Raw genomic sequence first — 16,957 nt, 5'->3', positions numbered from 1 at the left:
CAATTTAGCTAGGCCCTAAACAACTCAGTGAGACCCTGTTTCTAAAAAAAAATAAAATAAAATATAAAAAAGGGTTAGGGATGTGGCTCAATGGTTAAGCACCCCTGGGTTCAATCCCGGTACCCCCCCCAAAAAAAAAAAGCTACTAAATGAAGTATGTAGAGATCTAGGTTCTAGTTAAGATTTGCAACTATTTATGTGAACTTGAACAAAGCACAATATACCTGGGCTTTAGTGTCTTCAACAGTAAAGTAAGGGAATTAGGTAAGTGTGTTTCCTGCTTAAAAATTTAAACATTTTTTCAGTTTTACCCATTTTCAAAGCAGGTTTTTTTTTGTTTTGTTTTTGGTTTTGTTTTTGGTTTTTTTGAGGCAAGATTTATTGTGGTTCATAGTTTCAGTCTAAGGTTGGCTAGCTCCATTGCTCTGGGTCTCTGGTGAAGTAGAACATCATGGTGGAAGGGCATAGCAAAGCAAAGTCAATCACCCAATAACACCGTAGGATACATGAGTATCACACTACTGAGTTATTTCATTAAAATGTCCAGAGAAGAAAAGAAATAGAATCAATAACACTAAAAAAAGGCCCTCAATTAGATCCTAGGTTGTTGACAACTGGTCTGATTTCCCATCCTATATCCTTTCATAGTCACTGCAAAGAATCACACATTACTATATTTAGCTACATTTTAAGCGTGGTGTAAAAGCAAGAACATCGGACATGAAATCAGATTTTGATAACATGTGATCACTCTTCTCACCGTTAAAAGGGTTAATACCTAATTTGGGGGTTACTGTTAGACTGAGCACAAAATGGGAACACCCCTAACATGATTGATAAAACTAAAGACATAACTGCATTAAGCACAGTACTTACTGGGAACTTTCAAAACTGTCACCATATACTCACTTCACCTTGCATAGTCTTCCTTCCTACTCCTAAACCTAAGTTACCAAGTTCCTTGTAAAACCAAAGGTAAGCGAAAGAGTCACTAATGATCTCTCATAACATGTGTTATGATTTTTGTCTTTGGTAGAAGCATCTTTTTCAGGAAATTTAAGTAGTATATTGTTTCTATAAAGGTATCATGCAGAGCACTAGATTACGGAGATCTGGGTTTAATTCTTAACCTTGCCACTAATTTTACACACAGGACTCAACTTCTCTTGGTCTCAATTCCTTGGTGAAAAATGTAGTAGATGGGTTAGGTAAATGCTGCAAAGCTTTTTTCAAGGCATGTCACTATAGCTCAAGACTTCGTAAAATGCAGATTAACATCTGAAAAAGCAAGAATAAATAAACTTTATTATCTATCTTGTCAAAATATGTCCAACTGAGTATGTCAACTTTTAAATCAGTCTTGAAAAGAACCACTATTCAACCCCTACCTAAAAGATACATACTGCTAGCCAGACATATTGGTACACACATATAATCTCAGCTACTAAGGAAGCTGAGATAGGAAAACTGCTGGTTTTAGGTCAGCCTGGGCAACTTAGTGAGATTCTGTCTCAAAATAAAAAATACTGGGGATGTAGCTCAGTAGTAGAGAGCCCCTGGGTTTAATTCCCAGTACCAAGGAGGAAAAAAAATTGAATCCACGGTAAGAACTGACTCTTAATAGAGAAAGCATTTGACCAGCACACCTAATGAGTAGCAGTCTGTGATGATGGAAATACAAGAAGCAGGGAGAAGAGGTTTTAACAGTATAACAGTATTGTCCTAATTCATCCTAAAACACTGGTAGATTGAAAAGCTAGATTTACATGCCCCAATGTAACTTACTGTGAAACCTTTCCATACGGGTCTCCAAATTTCAGCACCTGAGTTTCCCCTTCCGCCTTAAAAAAACAAGCATCCCTTCTCTATGTTGGTACAGAATTATGCAATTTAAGAAAAAGTGCCCAAGTTCAACACCATTAGCTCTTGCTTTATCTTACCTAGGGATTAGGTTCTAAGTCATCTCTTAAACATCCGTGTAGTCAAAATTGCCAGTGAGAAGCTGTTCAATCACCACAATTTATGCCCCTGGAAGCCCTAATTAACCTATTTCTCTTCATATTTATGCTGAACCTCCCTTTTGTGGGGGCAATGAAAGACTAAGGTCTGTTTTAAGAGGCAGATCAAACATTGGATCAATGTTAAAAGCAATTTCTCTCTTTTTGTGAATAGTTGAATTTGCAAAAGTCAAACATTCAGTCAAGGCTACATGCAGAAAATGGACAAGCCCGTTGTAATATCATCATTAGCCATAAAACAATCCTCAAAAATTTAGATGCACGATTGAAGGAGAGTCTCCAGTTTTATTGCTTTCGTTATATGCCTATTATCTCACAAAACTCATTTCACTTGTGACTCTCAGATAAAAGTAGGTAAACAGATGGTACCTTCGAGAACCATCCGGTACTAATTCCAGACATAGGCAAACATTTTAGGGGCACCCAATTTCGCAACTTGGAAGCAACCAACCTGCAGAGAGGGTCAACTCTGAGGGTATGCGCATGGCCAACCATTAAGTTCTGTCAGAAGGCATGACACGGAGGCATGGACACACATTGGGCATGCCACGTTCCCTCGGGCCCTGGGTTACGGGGGAGGAGGGGCAAACTACATTTGTCATGAGAAACCCACTACACATATAAGCAGGCTTCAAACCCTGGAATCTGAGCGAGGGTCACCTCAACCAAGCGGCGACTTACAGGACACCACCGTGTGTATACCAGAGACCCAAAAACTTCTGAGGAAAGCTGAAATGCCCGAATGAAAAGTGCAGAGAAAAGCTCCAACAAGAAGGGGGTGGGCGCAAAGGGAAGCTCCAGACCACCCAGGAGAAGGGGCAACAGTTCTCGGGAGGTCGGGTAGCTAACGCCCGGCCAGGACGCAGTTTAAGCAGCCGCCCGCTCATTACCTGACGGACATGACTTCGCCTTCCTGCCCCCACGCCACAGCGCTCGCTCCGATGCTCTGCGTCCACTGGGGCAGTAGCAGGTACCACAGCAACTGCTCCTCTGCTCAGGCACTCCGCGACCCAGAGCGCGTCCTCACACACCCCGCGCGCGGGCGGCCCCAGGCGAGCTGGCCCCGCGCGCTGATAGGCGGCGATGGGAGGGAGGGCGGATGCTCCGCCCCCGGCCGACGGCTGGAGTTCGTCCCCGGGCGCCGCGGGCCACGGCGGGCAGCCCGAGCGGCTCGTGCCGGCTCGCTGGCGCGCGGGCTCGCTGGCTGGCCAGCGGGCTGGCTAGCGGGCGTGGTGGCCATCTTGAGTCCTGGTAACAGCGTCGGCCGCCCCCTCCCGGCCCACAGGGCACGAGGTTGGGTGCCCGCCTCAAAAATGGCCGCGCCGCTGGCAACTGGTTTCGCAGTCACATGGCCACGGTCTACCTCGGCAAGCTCAGGTCTCTTTAACTGCACTGGGGAAAGGGACGCTGTCAGTGCAAACTGCGGATGGGGCTTAACAGCCTGCAGAATCCATCTGCAGAAGTAAAGTAACCGCCTGGGAAACAGCCCTGCGGAAAATCGAACGCGTAGCAATAGCAGCAGGACGTACTAAATTCCAATTTACAGGGTTTAGCGGTCAATTGCTGGTCTGATGGTCCGGTATGTTCTCGAAGTTAAGAAACACTTAGAGCAGCTTAGTTAATATTGAAGTATCCAGGGTTAATTCTAAATTGAATGAGCATCTAGATGGATGAGACCCGAACACCGGGTATTTTCAGCGTGTTCCCAGGTGATCCAGGTACGCATGTAAAGTTTTACACCCTCTGGCCAAAGTAGCACCACTGTACCCGGTTTGCCACGCTTGTCAGATTACCTCACTTTCTTCAAAAGTATGCAGGTTATAAAAACAAGTATCTATGGTCATGGGAAAAAGTTCTGATCACAGGGACCCTAACTCCTGACTGTAACCTTACAATTCAATGCAGCTAAAGGATGAAGAAATTGTGAACCATTAATAAAAATGTTTTTAAAAATAGGAAAATTAATTCTAACTTCAGGAATACTGGGAGAGGGAAAAATTAGTAAATGCTTTATGCCCCAAATAGCTTTTCTTTATTTCTCCTTTGTTCTCTATATATTTATGTTATTAGCAGTCTACAACATCAAGTAGCATTCATTAATTGATCATAGAAAATAATGATTTATTTCATATCTCTGAAATGCCTCAAAAATAAACCAAACACCATGATATGGTAAAATGTTGCTGATGGGGCCAGCTGCAGTGGTGGCACGCCTGTAATCCCACCAATTTGTGAGGCTAAGGCAGGAGGATCACAAGTTTGAGGCCGGCCTCATCAACTTAGGTAGGCCCTAAGCAACTTAGCAAGACTCTGTCTCAAAATAAAAAGTAAGAAGGGCTGAGTGTGTGGTCAGTTAAAGCGCCTCTGGATTCAATCCAGAGTACTCCTGCCCACCCCACCCCCAAAAAATTGTTGCTGATGGAACTGAAAAAATGAATTACAATTTATTTAATGTTAAAACTAGAGCTGTGGGCTGGGGTTGTGGCTCAGAGGTGGAGCGCTTGCCTAGCAAGCTTGAGGCAATGGGTTCCAGCCCCAGCACCACATAAAAAAAATAAGTAAAAAAAATAAAGGTATTGTGTCCATACACGACTAAAAAATTAAAAAAAAAAAAAAAAAAAAAACTGAAGCTATGTACTTTTTCTGTTGGGTTCAAATGTAAAGGCCTCAGAAAGAAAGTTTCCTTCTGATCATCTCCTATTCTCTCAGTCTTCACCCACCTCTCCAACGCCACTTAAGGCTGGTAGCAGAAACTACAAGTTCTTAGGCAGGTCATAGAATCACTTTCCCCAAAACAAGCTATAAAGCTTAAAAAAAAATCTTCCCCTGCCTTTCTTTCTTGAAGCTGGCCACAAGAGAGTAGATCTGATAGTAGATCTAAAGACCACCACTTAAGAAAGGATCCTGCCCCATTCCCAGGAGGAAGGAATGCTACCCAGAGGACAAAAAAAATCTGAAGAGACAGAACTTGCAGGGTTTTCCCACTCTATTAGCATTAGATCATATCCTTTTTGTCCACTTGTATTTCTACCCAGTAATTAAACATAAGCATTAAAATGTATAGTTCACCCCAGGTCTTTGGGCCTTCATTCTTAAAGTTCCCATGTCACCTAAAACTATGATCAAAACAAAAAATGAGGGCTGGGGATATAGCTCAGTTGGTAGAGTGCTTGCCTCCAAACACAAGGCCCTGGGTTCAATCCCCAGCACCGCCAAAAAAAAAAAAAAGAAAAAAAAAAAAACATGTTTTTATGCTTTTCTCTTAACTGTTGTGCAAGAAAGGGATCAACACATTTTCCTACCCTACATTCCATTAAATACAATTTTATTGCTTTTTTAAATATTTTTAGCTGTAGATGAACACAATATCTTTTTTTTTTTTTTTTTAATGTGGTGCTGAGAATTGAACCCAGCCTCACACATGCTAGGCAAGCACTCTACCACTGAGCCACAACCCCCGCTCAATTATATTGTTTTGATTGGACTTTTTTTTTTTTTTTTTTTTCCACTACTAGGGATTAAAACTAAGAGTGCTCTGCCACTGAACCTCATCCTCAGCCCTTTTTATTTTTTTTATTTTGAGACAGGATCTTGCTAACTTGCCCAGGCTGGTCTCAAACTTACAATTTTCCTGCCCCAGCCTCTGGAGTTAGTGACTGGGAAGGCATGCCCTACCTCACCCAGCTACATTTTGCTTTTTAACAATTGGAAATTTAGCGTCCAAACTAGAAGAATGTAAGTATAATCACATACCAGATTTTTCAAGTCTTATAACCAAAAAAGAATATAAAATATCTCTATAAGTTTTCTATTGATTATATATTATAATAATCTTTTGATTATTCTGGATTAGAAAAATATATTAAGGTTAAATTGTTTCTTTTTTAATGTGACTATTAGAAATTTTAGAATTATATCTTATACTATATTTTTCCATATAGTGCTGTTCTATAGTCTTAAGTTAGCATTCTTTCTCTTTTTTACCTATCCCATTGTTCCTGTGACAGAATTATTATGTTCACAAAATGAAATTAGTAAGATAGACAGTTTATACAAATCTGCTTTTTCTTGCTAGTCATATAAAAACATCAAATATTTCAAAAGATTGCAGGGTACTTTAGAAAGCACTGTTTTTAGGCTTAGACTTATTCTCTTTAATTTGGAAAATGTTTATCTAGAATGATGAACTATAAATCTGATGTATTCAGTCCACAAGTAAAGACCATTAAAACACTTACTTGTAGTCATGGGACTTTGACCAAATGTACAGAAGTAGAATTAGTCAATTGTTTCTCTGGATTAAACTAAATCCAAAGTAAAGATGCAGTTGTATAGCAATTTTAAGTGGTGGAGACACTAATTCAAGTGTTTCCCTCCTCCTTCTGCAAAAAACGTTAATAGATAATCTACATGGACTAAAATCAAACCAGGAATAATCGTTAGGAGTTCAAAATCTCAAGTTAAATTTTAACATGGGGCACAGTATAATGTAAACAAGTGCTTCTCAAAATTCAATAGGTACACAAATCATTTGGGGGCTCTTGTTAAAATGCAGGATTTGACTCAGGCCTCGGTGACTAAACTTTTGCTTATTTTTTTGTTTAGTTGTTTTTGTTTTTGTTTATTTGTACTGGGGACTTAAGCCAGGGGTACTTTACCACTAAGCCACATCCACAGTCCTTTTTTATTTATTTTGAGAAAGGGTCCCTCTAAATTGCTGAGGGTTTTGCTAAGGTTGCTGAGGCTGGATTTGAACTATGATCTTCCTGCCTCAGCCTCCCAAATTACTGGGATTACAGGTATGTGGCATCCCGACTCCTGCACCACCACATCCAGCATTTTGCATTTCTTTATGTTCCAAGTTCTGGCCAATTGCTTCTGCTCTGTGGGCCAGAATGAGTAAAAAAGTTATAAAGGTACCAAGACAGACCTATTTGGAACTCCTGCTTCACTACCTATTAGCTCTGTGACCTTGATCTAGTTCTTAACCTGTCTGACCTTAAGTTTAACCACTATATACTTTTCAGGCCACAATGAAAATTAGAACTTAATTAACTGAATAAACTGTCTGTCTAATGGAATCCATAGAAAATAAAATAATTATTTTGTTACCACGCTAGTTAAAATTACATCTCTGGGAAGCATGATACTAAAGCCACTATAAACTTGGTCATCTGTAAAATCAAATGTGCTTTTGTTCATGCTTAACATATTATGGTAATTCATATTTTTTTATTTTTAACATTAAGATTTAAAAAAATTTGGCTGGGGATGTAGCTCAGTGGTAGAGCACTTGCCTAGCATCTCATGCCCTGGGTTTGAGCCAGCATTGCAAAAAAATAAATCAAAAAATATTTAGGGGCTGGGGAGATAGCTCAGTTGGTAGAGTGCTTGCCTTGTAAGCACTAAGGCCATGGGTTCAATCCCCAGCACCAAAAAAAAAAAAAAAAAAAAATTTAAAACCCTAATTTTGCTACCAAACAGCTGGACAAAACTTTAGTTATTTTTTTAACAAATATACTAAATTCTAGCATATGGGTCTGCAATATTCAAATATTTAATCAAACTGAAGTCATACCAAAGATTTTTTTTACAAATTCATTTTTCATAAGTGACCTTTGCATCTAACTTAAATCAAAAATTTTTTTAACTTATAATCACAATTTTCAAAAAGCTTATTCTCTTAGAAATGTATTTAGGTACAAGTATTTTCAGCAAATATAAACACAAAAATATTATTTCAACAAACAGGACTCATGTGTGATTGTTCTTTCAGAGTCAATGATATAGGTACCAAAGTAAAGGCACATTTTTCCAGGTAAAGGCAGTTCCTTTTTTTTTTTTTTTTTTTTTTTTTTTTTCTTTTTGTGGTACTAGGAATTGAACCCAGGGCTTTGTGCTCGCAAGGCAAGCACTCTACCAGTTGAGCTATATTCCCAGCCCATAAAGGCAATTCTTTGGATTCACTGTGACTTCTAAATAATTCATGCTTTTTCCAAGTTTTCTGTATTCCACCTTTCTCTTTTTCTAAGCTTTCTGTATTACACCTTTCTCAGTACACACACACACACACACACACACACACACACATTAGCTGAGTAACTACTATTTTTGATCAATTTTCTAAGCAATTTATTTCAACCATATTCTCGTAAAGGCCTAGTTTATTCCCCTTTAAGGAAAAGTAGTCAAATGAAATCTTTAACTTCATTAACCTTCTCAATTTGAATAGTAGAATCAAAAAAAAAAAAAATGGGTCAAATAGTTTGCTCTGGTTAAGATTAATAAGCAAATATTCTATCCATTATATCTAATCGTGGGTTAGTATGCTACTTAAAAGCAAACCAATAGCTAAGCCCAAATAGCTAAGTGCCTCTATATACCAAGACAAAGATGTGGACCTACCTACTAACCTTTTCAACAGACACTTTAGGCTCCCAAATAATAGAAATGTTCTTTTCAAACACAACCAGTTTGTTGTAAGGGTACAATAAAGAACTCTCATACATTATTGGTGGGAATATAAATTAGTACATTTCTAGAAAGCTTTTTGGCAATGTGTATAGGAAAACCACATTTTTCAGGCAACTATGGTTAAAAAAAAATAATAATATGCAGAGTGTGGTGATGCAAGCATGTAATCCCAGTTATTCAGGAGGCTGAGGGAATTTGAGGACAACCTGAGCAACTTAGTGAGACCCCATCTCAATATAAAAAAATTTTTAAAAGAACTAGATTGTAGGAGCTGAAGAAAAGAACTAGGTTGTAGCTCAGAGATAGAGCACTTAACATGTGCAAGGCCCTGAGTTCAATACTCGCTACTGCAAAACAACAATTTTTTTTAAAAATACTAATATGAAAAAAGATTTGTATATCCAGTTACTTATTTCAGCATTAACAATACCAAATTTCTATTATATCCTATATTAGTTAAATTACAGGGAAATGTTATAGAGCTATTATAAAATGTTTCCAGGGATTTTGTTTTTTCAGGACATAGGAAAATGCTCATAATATAATGTTAAATGAAAAAAATCAAAACAAGCAAAACTAAAAGAATGCAGAATGTGATCTTGACCATATTTAAAATAAAATACATGCCATATATGCATATATGAAAATAAACACACCTACATGCTGTTATTGATTATCTCAGGAAGCAGGATTATGTGAACTATTTACTTTATTTACATGGGATCTACCTTATAAATTTTCTATTATACATTAACTTTACAATCATAAGCCAATCTCAAAAAACCAAAGGACGAATGATCTTGCTGATAAGCGGATAATGATACATAATGGGGGGTGGGAGGGAGGCAAGAATGGAGGAAGAAGGGACTATATATAGGGAAAAGGTGTGGGGGGTGGGGGGAGGAAAAAATAACAATGAATCAAACACCATTACCCTATGTAAATGTATGATTACACAAATGGTATACCTCTACTTCATGTACAGAGAAACAAGATGTATCCCATTTGTTTACAATAAAAATAAATTTAAAAAAAATAAAATAAAATATTTGCACTTTTCTAACAAGAAAAAAAATTTGTAATATTAAATTCTGTGGGGGTTTCATTTGTTTGTTTGTACCAGGAATTGAACTCAGGTATGCTTAACTACTGAGCCACATTCCCAACCCTTTTTATTTTTTTATTTTGAGACAGGCTCTACTAAATTGCTGAGGGCCTCACTATATTGCTGAGACAGGTCTCAAACTTGTGAACCTCCTGCCTCAGCCTCCTAATTCACTGGGATTGCAGGTATGCACAACCATGACGTCCTGCAAATTTTGTGCTTTAGAAATGATTTTAAAATGTGAGCATTCCTACCCTTTTTAAAAACTTGGGGTTTTTTTGTTTTGTTTTTTGTTTTTGCAATACTGGGAATTGAACCTAGGGTTTTACACATGCTAGGCAAGGGCTCTACCAATGGAGCTACATCCCCAAACCTAAAACCTTGTATTTTTAAAATAACAACCATCAAAACTACCCTTATCTTTACAAGAATTTGGTTTACTTTACAAATGCCTCATCTTTTCATGTGTAAAGATTCTTTAAGACAGAAATAACAAAAATAAAATGTTTCTTTGATTTTCTTGGTTAATTTTAAATTGCAACTGCACAAAAGTTAAAACTGTAAATACCAGTTTAGAACTGTGCTTAAGAACCCAGCTGTCATCATATGAACATAGAATGTTTCCCTACATGTGACTTAAAAATACATACCCTCATTTAATAATTGATAAAAATAATATTTTTGAAGCAATCTATATCATACTTCAAAAAGAGACACTTCTTAAAACTTTTCTCCCTGAAATTAGTAGTGTGCCACAGTATAAAGTTCAGAAGCCTGTGAATGTGAAAATGGAATTTTTCTTATTTTACATTTTTTAACTACTGTTATTTATTTATTTATTCTTATGCAGTGCTAAGGATTGAATCCAGTGCCTCCTACACGCTAGGCAAGCACTCTGCAAATGAGCTACAACCCCAGCCCAAAGGTGGGAATTCTGATCTTGCATCTATCACAATATGACTTTCGACAAATCATTACCTCTTTGACAATAGGTTTCCTTATCTTCAACACAAAGGAGTGTGTTATAGGTGACATCTCAAGACCATGTCAGTTCTTATTAGACAGTGAAGGAAAAATTGTCCATTTGTGTCTCATTACAAATTGCTCTTTTAAGAACTGCTCAATTTTAATTAGTTTCAGTATGGACACACTTATTCAAAGAAATACTGCTAATGAAACGTTGCTAAATGTATTAGTTCTGTTCCCCAAAAGACGTCATAAAAGTTTATTATTTTCTTTTATTACCTGTATATTCTGTCATATTTCATTTTAACATCACATATTTGAATAGAATACAATCTTTAAATGTAACCTAGCAATTTACTTCCCAGAAGAATTTGAAGACTACAATAACATTTGATTGATTGAACTTTATTTAGTAAGAGTTTTTAGCAAAACTCCCTTCACAGGCACACCCACACAAGTGCTTCTTTATTTTCGGTGAACTATATAAATTTCTGAAACTCAAAGAAAGCCTCCAATCTAAAAGTACTGGACATTCATGCTTCCTAATTATTCCTGCTGCAAAGAACATATTTTTAAACTATACAACTGAATATCACTATCATTTCATAACGAAAAGGGCATTTTAATATAAAAATATAAAAAGGATTTCACAGAATTAAAGACAATTCTTCCCAAAGGATTGTTGGTAACCTTATGTAATATATTTCTTATATTAAAGATTTTCTTTGTTTTAACACCATAGATCTATTTAATCTATTATACTTCACAAACAGGAATCATTCATTCAGGAATCATTCAGTCACTGACTGATCAAATGTTCATTTAGCATTACTCCATACACTGAAAACTGAAGATTCAGCAAAGATCAAGAACTGGGAGAGGGCTGGGGAGATAGCTCAGTTGGTAGAGTGCCTGCATTGCAAGCACAAGTCCCTGAGTTCGATCCCAGCAATTTGGCCAGGTGTACTGGCACACACCTATAATCCCTGCAGTTGAGGAGGCTGAGGCAAGAGGATCACAAGTTCAAAGCCAGCCTCAGCAACTTTAGCAAGGCCCTAAGCAACCTAGGGAACCCTGTCTCAAAATAAAAAATAAAAAGGGCTAGGGATATGGCTCAATGATTAAGCACTGAGTTCAATCCCCAGTAGGAAAACTAAACAAATAAAAATCCACGTTCTGCCATTATAGAAATGACATTCTAAGGAGATACAGATGAATAATCAAGTAACAAACAAGAACATCAAGGGATCCAAAGTGCTATGCAGAGAATTAAAACCAGCAGATCAATGTAGAGAAAAATCTCTTTTACATTAGGCAGTGAGGTTCTCTATAAGGAGAGAAGTGAGTGACAGAGCCAAGTGGGGGAAGGACAATCCAGAAGAGCCCAAAAGAGAACTAGACTGACAGTGCAAAAAAAGCAAGTGAGAGAGGAAGAGCTGTATATGGCCAGTGCAAGCAGCAGATGGGATTAGACTTCATAAGCCTAGGAAGTTTTGATTTTGTTATGAGCATGGCAGGAAGCCACTGTAATCAAGTTTTAAACAGAGGAACCACATGATCTCATTATGTGTAAAAGATCACCCTGGCTATAGTATGGAAAATGGAATGGAGAGGCATGAAATTAGAAGCCTATTAGAGCAATTCATGTAACAGATAATGATGGTGTGAACCAGAAAGATAGTGATGGCCATGGAGAGCTGTAGATGGTTTCAGGGGACATTTTGGAGGTAGACTGACAGGACTTGCTGGTGGAATAAATATAAGGTATCAAGGGAAGAAAGGAACCGAAAGTGACTTCTAGATTTGAGACCTGAGAAATTGGGTGAATGGTGCTGCAGTTTATTCAGATAAATAGAAATGACAGGGGAGAAGCTTACAAGACAAAGTTCTGGGAAAGGACAGGGATGAAGAGTTTTGAGAAACAGGTTTTTCTTCTCAGTCTTTCTTACTCCAAAGTGCCTACTGTTTTCTATTGATAGACTTAAAGCAAATGTCTAGAATTTTATATGCAGTTTCATCTGAATAATACCCTAAGAGAGAAACAGTTTTACCTTGGCATCTGCTAGCAGCCATGAGTATATTTAAAAGTAGAATAATGCTGGGAGCATGCCTGTAATCCCAGCGAATCAAGAGGCTAAGGCAAGAGGATCCAAGATCAAACCCAGCCTCAGCAACTTAGTGAGGCTCTGAGCAAATCAAGCAGACCCTGTCTCTCTAAATATAAAAAAGGGCTGGGGATGTGGCTCAGTGTATTTTTCAAAATTATTTTACCATAAATGTGACAGATTTAAAATAACCACAGTTTCTTGAAGACAAGAGTCTATGTCCTCTCCATTTAAATCTGGACCAGCCTGGGACTCTTCTGATCTATACTATTAGTATGTTAGAAGCAATGCTACGCCAGATTCTAGGTAGCCTTTAAGAGACTACAAGCTCCTGCCTTGGTCTCTTCAGGTCTCCAGCTGTCATGTAAGAACTCCAACAACCTGACAGAAGAAACTGCACAGAAAGGCTCCTACACTACCCAAGAGGAAGAGAAGTCCAGCTGGGCTCAAGCCTTCCAGTCATCCTCACCACGGCACCAGGCAAGTAAGTAAAGACAAGTTGGACCCTCCTGACCAGAACTATTGTCAGCTAAATACTTCCAAGTGATCTCATGAAAGAAAAATAAAGAGGTCAAGCCAGTCTGAATTTCTGAAAAGATTTTTACAAAAATCATAAAATCTGATAATTATTTTAAACCACTGAATTTTGGGATAGAAAACCAAACTGTGAAATATACATTTTACAGCTCAGTATTCCATTCATATACATAACTAAAACAATGTTTCATAAAATAATTACTCTTAAAATACTCCAATGCACTGATATTTTCTTCTCTTATAGAATACTGATTGCACAACATAAATTGATTCATGGGCTAATCTGAAAGACATTTTAGTCTATATTACTTGCTTCACAGGTGAATACACAAATCTAGACAGAAACCTTAATAAGACCCAAGTGTCCTGGTTACTAATCCAAAGTTCTTTTCCTTATACCGTGCTAACAGACGATAGGTATTACAGTCCATACCAGAAGTTTCTCACAAACTCATATACATATCTCAGAGTTGATCTACATCCTCCCTACACTCACTTTCTTTTTTCATATGCTTATCAAGCACTATGAAATTGAGGTTTTTCAGTATTATCAGTTGAATTTAACGAATCCTATTCTTGAACAGGCTAACTGAACACTTCATTTTTTTCTTTCTTTTTTTCCCTAAATTGAACCCAGGAGTGGTCTACCACTGACTAATCCCCAGTCCCTTTTTATTTTTTATTTTGAGACACTGTCTCTCAAAATTGCAGAGGCTGGCCTGGAACTCGCCATCCTTCTGCCTTAACTACCAGTTACTAGGGTTACAGAAGTGCACCACCACTAAGCTCAAGTCTTAACATTTTGTTTCTTTACAAAGGTTACTTTTTACAAACTGAATGAGGTCCAAGGCTAATTGTTACCATGAGTCATTTCTAATGGAAAAGACTTTTCACTGCTGCCATCTCAGACCTGGTAAATGTTTTTATAGGATTTTAAATTATGAATAGTATTAAAAGATTAACAGCTTTTTAGAAGATTACTAGTAATTGTTCCATGTATTACATAGGAATACTTGAAGCAAAGAGCCTGTTTGATATTTTTATCCTAAAAATTACTGGAATTTTTTTTAATTTTTAAAAATTTTTTCCCCAAACTTTTAATTGGTGAAGTAATGTTATACAAAATGGTGGGATTTGCTGTTACATATTTGTACATGCACTACAAATCACTGTTGATTGTTGTTCATACAAGACCAGAAAACTGCAAGTAATTACTAACAATATTAAAATAAGTCAGATTCAGGTATGAAATCTATCTTGGCCACTTTAAAGTGTGTAATCACAGGCACATTATTTAAATCGTCTAAACCTTAGTTTTTTCATATGCAAGAGTACTGGTCATCCTGTATTGTTTTAATAATGACAACTTTATTGTTATTAATAAATAAGCGTTAGAAACTAAAACTTATTAAAAATTCTTCTCTTAATGGAATATTTTAATTCTAAACACAAATAAAATTTGTCTACCCAAGGTATTAATTAGAAAACACACTCTGCTCAAAATTCAAACTCAAAGAGTTAATCCATTTGCAAAGCATACCATTAAGTATATCCTCACAAAAACACATTTATTCTTGGGGGGAAAAGCTACATTTATGTGAATGAGAAAACTTGAAAGACAAAAGTCTAAAGCAGATTATAAAACACAATGCTACAAGATTTCTTTAAATAGTATGCTTACCTAGCACATACAGAATTCACCTTGACAACTTCTCAATCTGTATGTGCATAAGGTAATATAAACAGCAAGAAGGGGTGAGTCAAAGGTCTGGAGTGTGAAATGAGCTTTCACTACTTAACCTCTCTGCATCTGTTTCCTCAGCTAAAGACATGTTATCTGGTGACCATAAGAATCATTAGAAATTTTAAGTGGAAGTACTTGATATTTCTCATCTAAATAGAAAAAAAAATAAAGCTCCGAAGAAAAATACTTCATTTCTTATTCCAGAGTTTAGTATAATGACAAGTTATAGTTCTAAAACTTGTGAGATCAAGTCTTACCTCAAATACTCACTAGCTGTAAGTAGCTGTGTCACCCTACTAACCAAACTTAACCTCTATGGGTTTCGATTCTCTCAACTTTATGGGTAAGTACCCCATCAAGCCCTAACAATCTAAAGAGTCTAAAATATGTTAAAGAAGTTTCCAACAATCACATGAAACTGTGAGCCACCATTTCAAAACCATATCTGAATGATCATGAGGTTTGCTGCTGCTTTCACACTGAATCCCATGATTTGCAGGAAGGCTCTAGAAAAGAACATTTCCCACCCTGCCTAAGATGCCTCTTAGCCATCTCTCATTCCCTGTTCCTTCCCCTATTCCCATCAGCATTCCCAAGCAGCCTTTGGAAACACCAAAGTAGCTTTCTCAATGGAAAAGGCTGAAAGAGCCTGCCCTAACCTGTTTTGAGTCAAAGCAATATCTAGACAAACAAAACATTTAAAGACCTCTACAACTGACTTGATATCTAAGGGATAATAATGAGTCTTCTCAGGAATGTGGTCATGCTTCACAGGGAACTGAGGTCAAAGGTCTCTGATGTAGTGTTTTTTTTTCCACTAGTAGAAAAATGTACTCCTCTTTCCTTATTTGTACTAAATCTAGGGGAAGAATGCTACAGAAATAAGGGGCAAGGAGTGCTAAAGAAGTGATTCCTGCTTTCCAGGAGATAAAGAAAAGATAAGTATCTGTGACTGTAAGTTTAGAAATTCATATATTTTTCTACCTAATACTCTTAATGGAATAAAACAAGGATGAATACAAAGAAGTCAAACTTACCATATACAGAACCTACATCCCCCAACAAACACAAAGATCTTTTTGAGTTATTTTACTAAAACATTTTTAATGCTAAACATTTAGTATTACTTACTGAATTTAAAATGTAGCCATATTTTAATATCTCAAATCCAAATAATCTATGCAATTCTATACATTTGGATAAGTACTTACATAAAACAGACAAGACAAAGTAGAATTTTGTCAGCATACTTTAACATATGCTTCAATGTGCACTGACATGTTATCCCATGCTAAAAATGTAATATAATCAGTTCATTCTGAGTGTGTGAGAACCACAAGTGTAAATCTGCATCCTTCTACACTTTAATGGCTTAAATGTTCAATCAAACTAAAGTCTAAGTTCTGTAAAGGAAAAACAAATTTAAAAACTATTTTAGGGGAACGTAAGACTTCCTAAGTCATGGTCACAAGACAAGCAAATGTTAAAATCCCCAATGTGCTTCAAAGACAGCACATGTGAACAGTTTATTTGCAAGGGAGATAATTTTATTGTATTTCAATTTGTTTACTCAAAACTTGGATGGTTTTTCAAGAGCTCTAGGGCTCAGAGAGTAAAACACAGTTTATTTTGCTGTATCAAGCTTAAAGGAATTTGAAAAAAACCTCAGACATCTGTATTTGATTCCTTTGCTATATTTTGTTTTCAAGTGACCCCTCCTGGATGAGTCAATAGAGACAAACTTCTGAAAAAGACCATTTGTGGTATTATCCACTGGCTACAAAGTATATTACAGTACACAGTTTACTATGAAATTTAGGAAAGTGTTCTTAACCTTCATTGGTTTTGGAGTTCTAATTGCACTGCAAACAACCTTACTAATTAAGGACTTGCTAACCCTGGGGAAAGAGATTCATCATTCTGACTGAGATAATCTTCTTTGTAAATTCCCTCTTAGAAAATCCACTCCTCTACCAAATAAGCAATTCTACTACAAGAGAGAGGAGAA

General features: G+C 37.0%; 1 protein-coding gene across 3 annotated transcripts in view; it reads right to left on the bottom strand.

Annotated features, from left to right (window-relative positions):
• Adk (adenosine kinase) overlaps positions 1-16,957 on the bottom strand; it is a 474,524-nt gene that overhangs the window by 447,227 nt on the left and 10,340 nt on the right. The window contains exon 1 of one of the 3 annotated variants that reach the window (XM_047553903.1): positions 2,909-3,065. The exons of the other annotated variants lie outside the window; for them this stretch is intronic. Coding sequence (XP_047409859.1) covers positions 2,909-2,919 — 11 coding nt within the window. The 5' untranslated portion in view covers positions 2,920-3,065. Of the gene's footprint in view, positions 1-2,908; positions 3,066-16,957 lie in introns of those variants that run through there. 3 annotated transcript variants of the gene reach the window in all.

The sequence above is a fragment of the Sciurus carolinensis genome, chromosome 5, assembly GCF_902686445.1.
Source record: "Sciurus carolinensis chromosome 5, mSciCar1.2, whole genome shotgun sequence".
NCBI classification, from domain to species: domain Eukaryota; kingdom Metazoa; phylum Chordata; class Mammalia; order Rodentia; family Sciuridae; genus Sciurus; species Sciurus carolinensis.
This window is presented reverse-complemented; position numbering and strand designations above follow the sequence as displayed.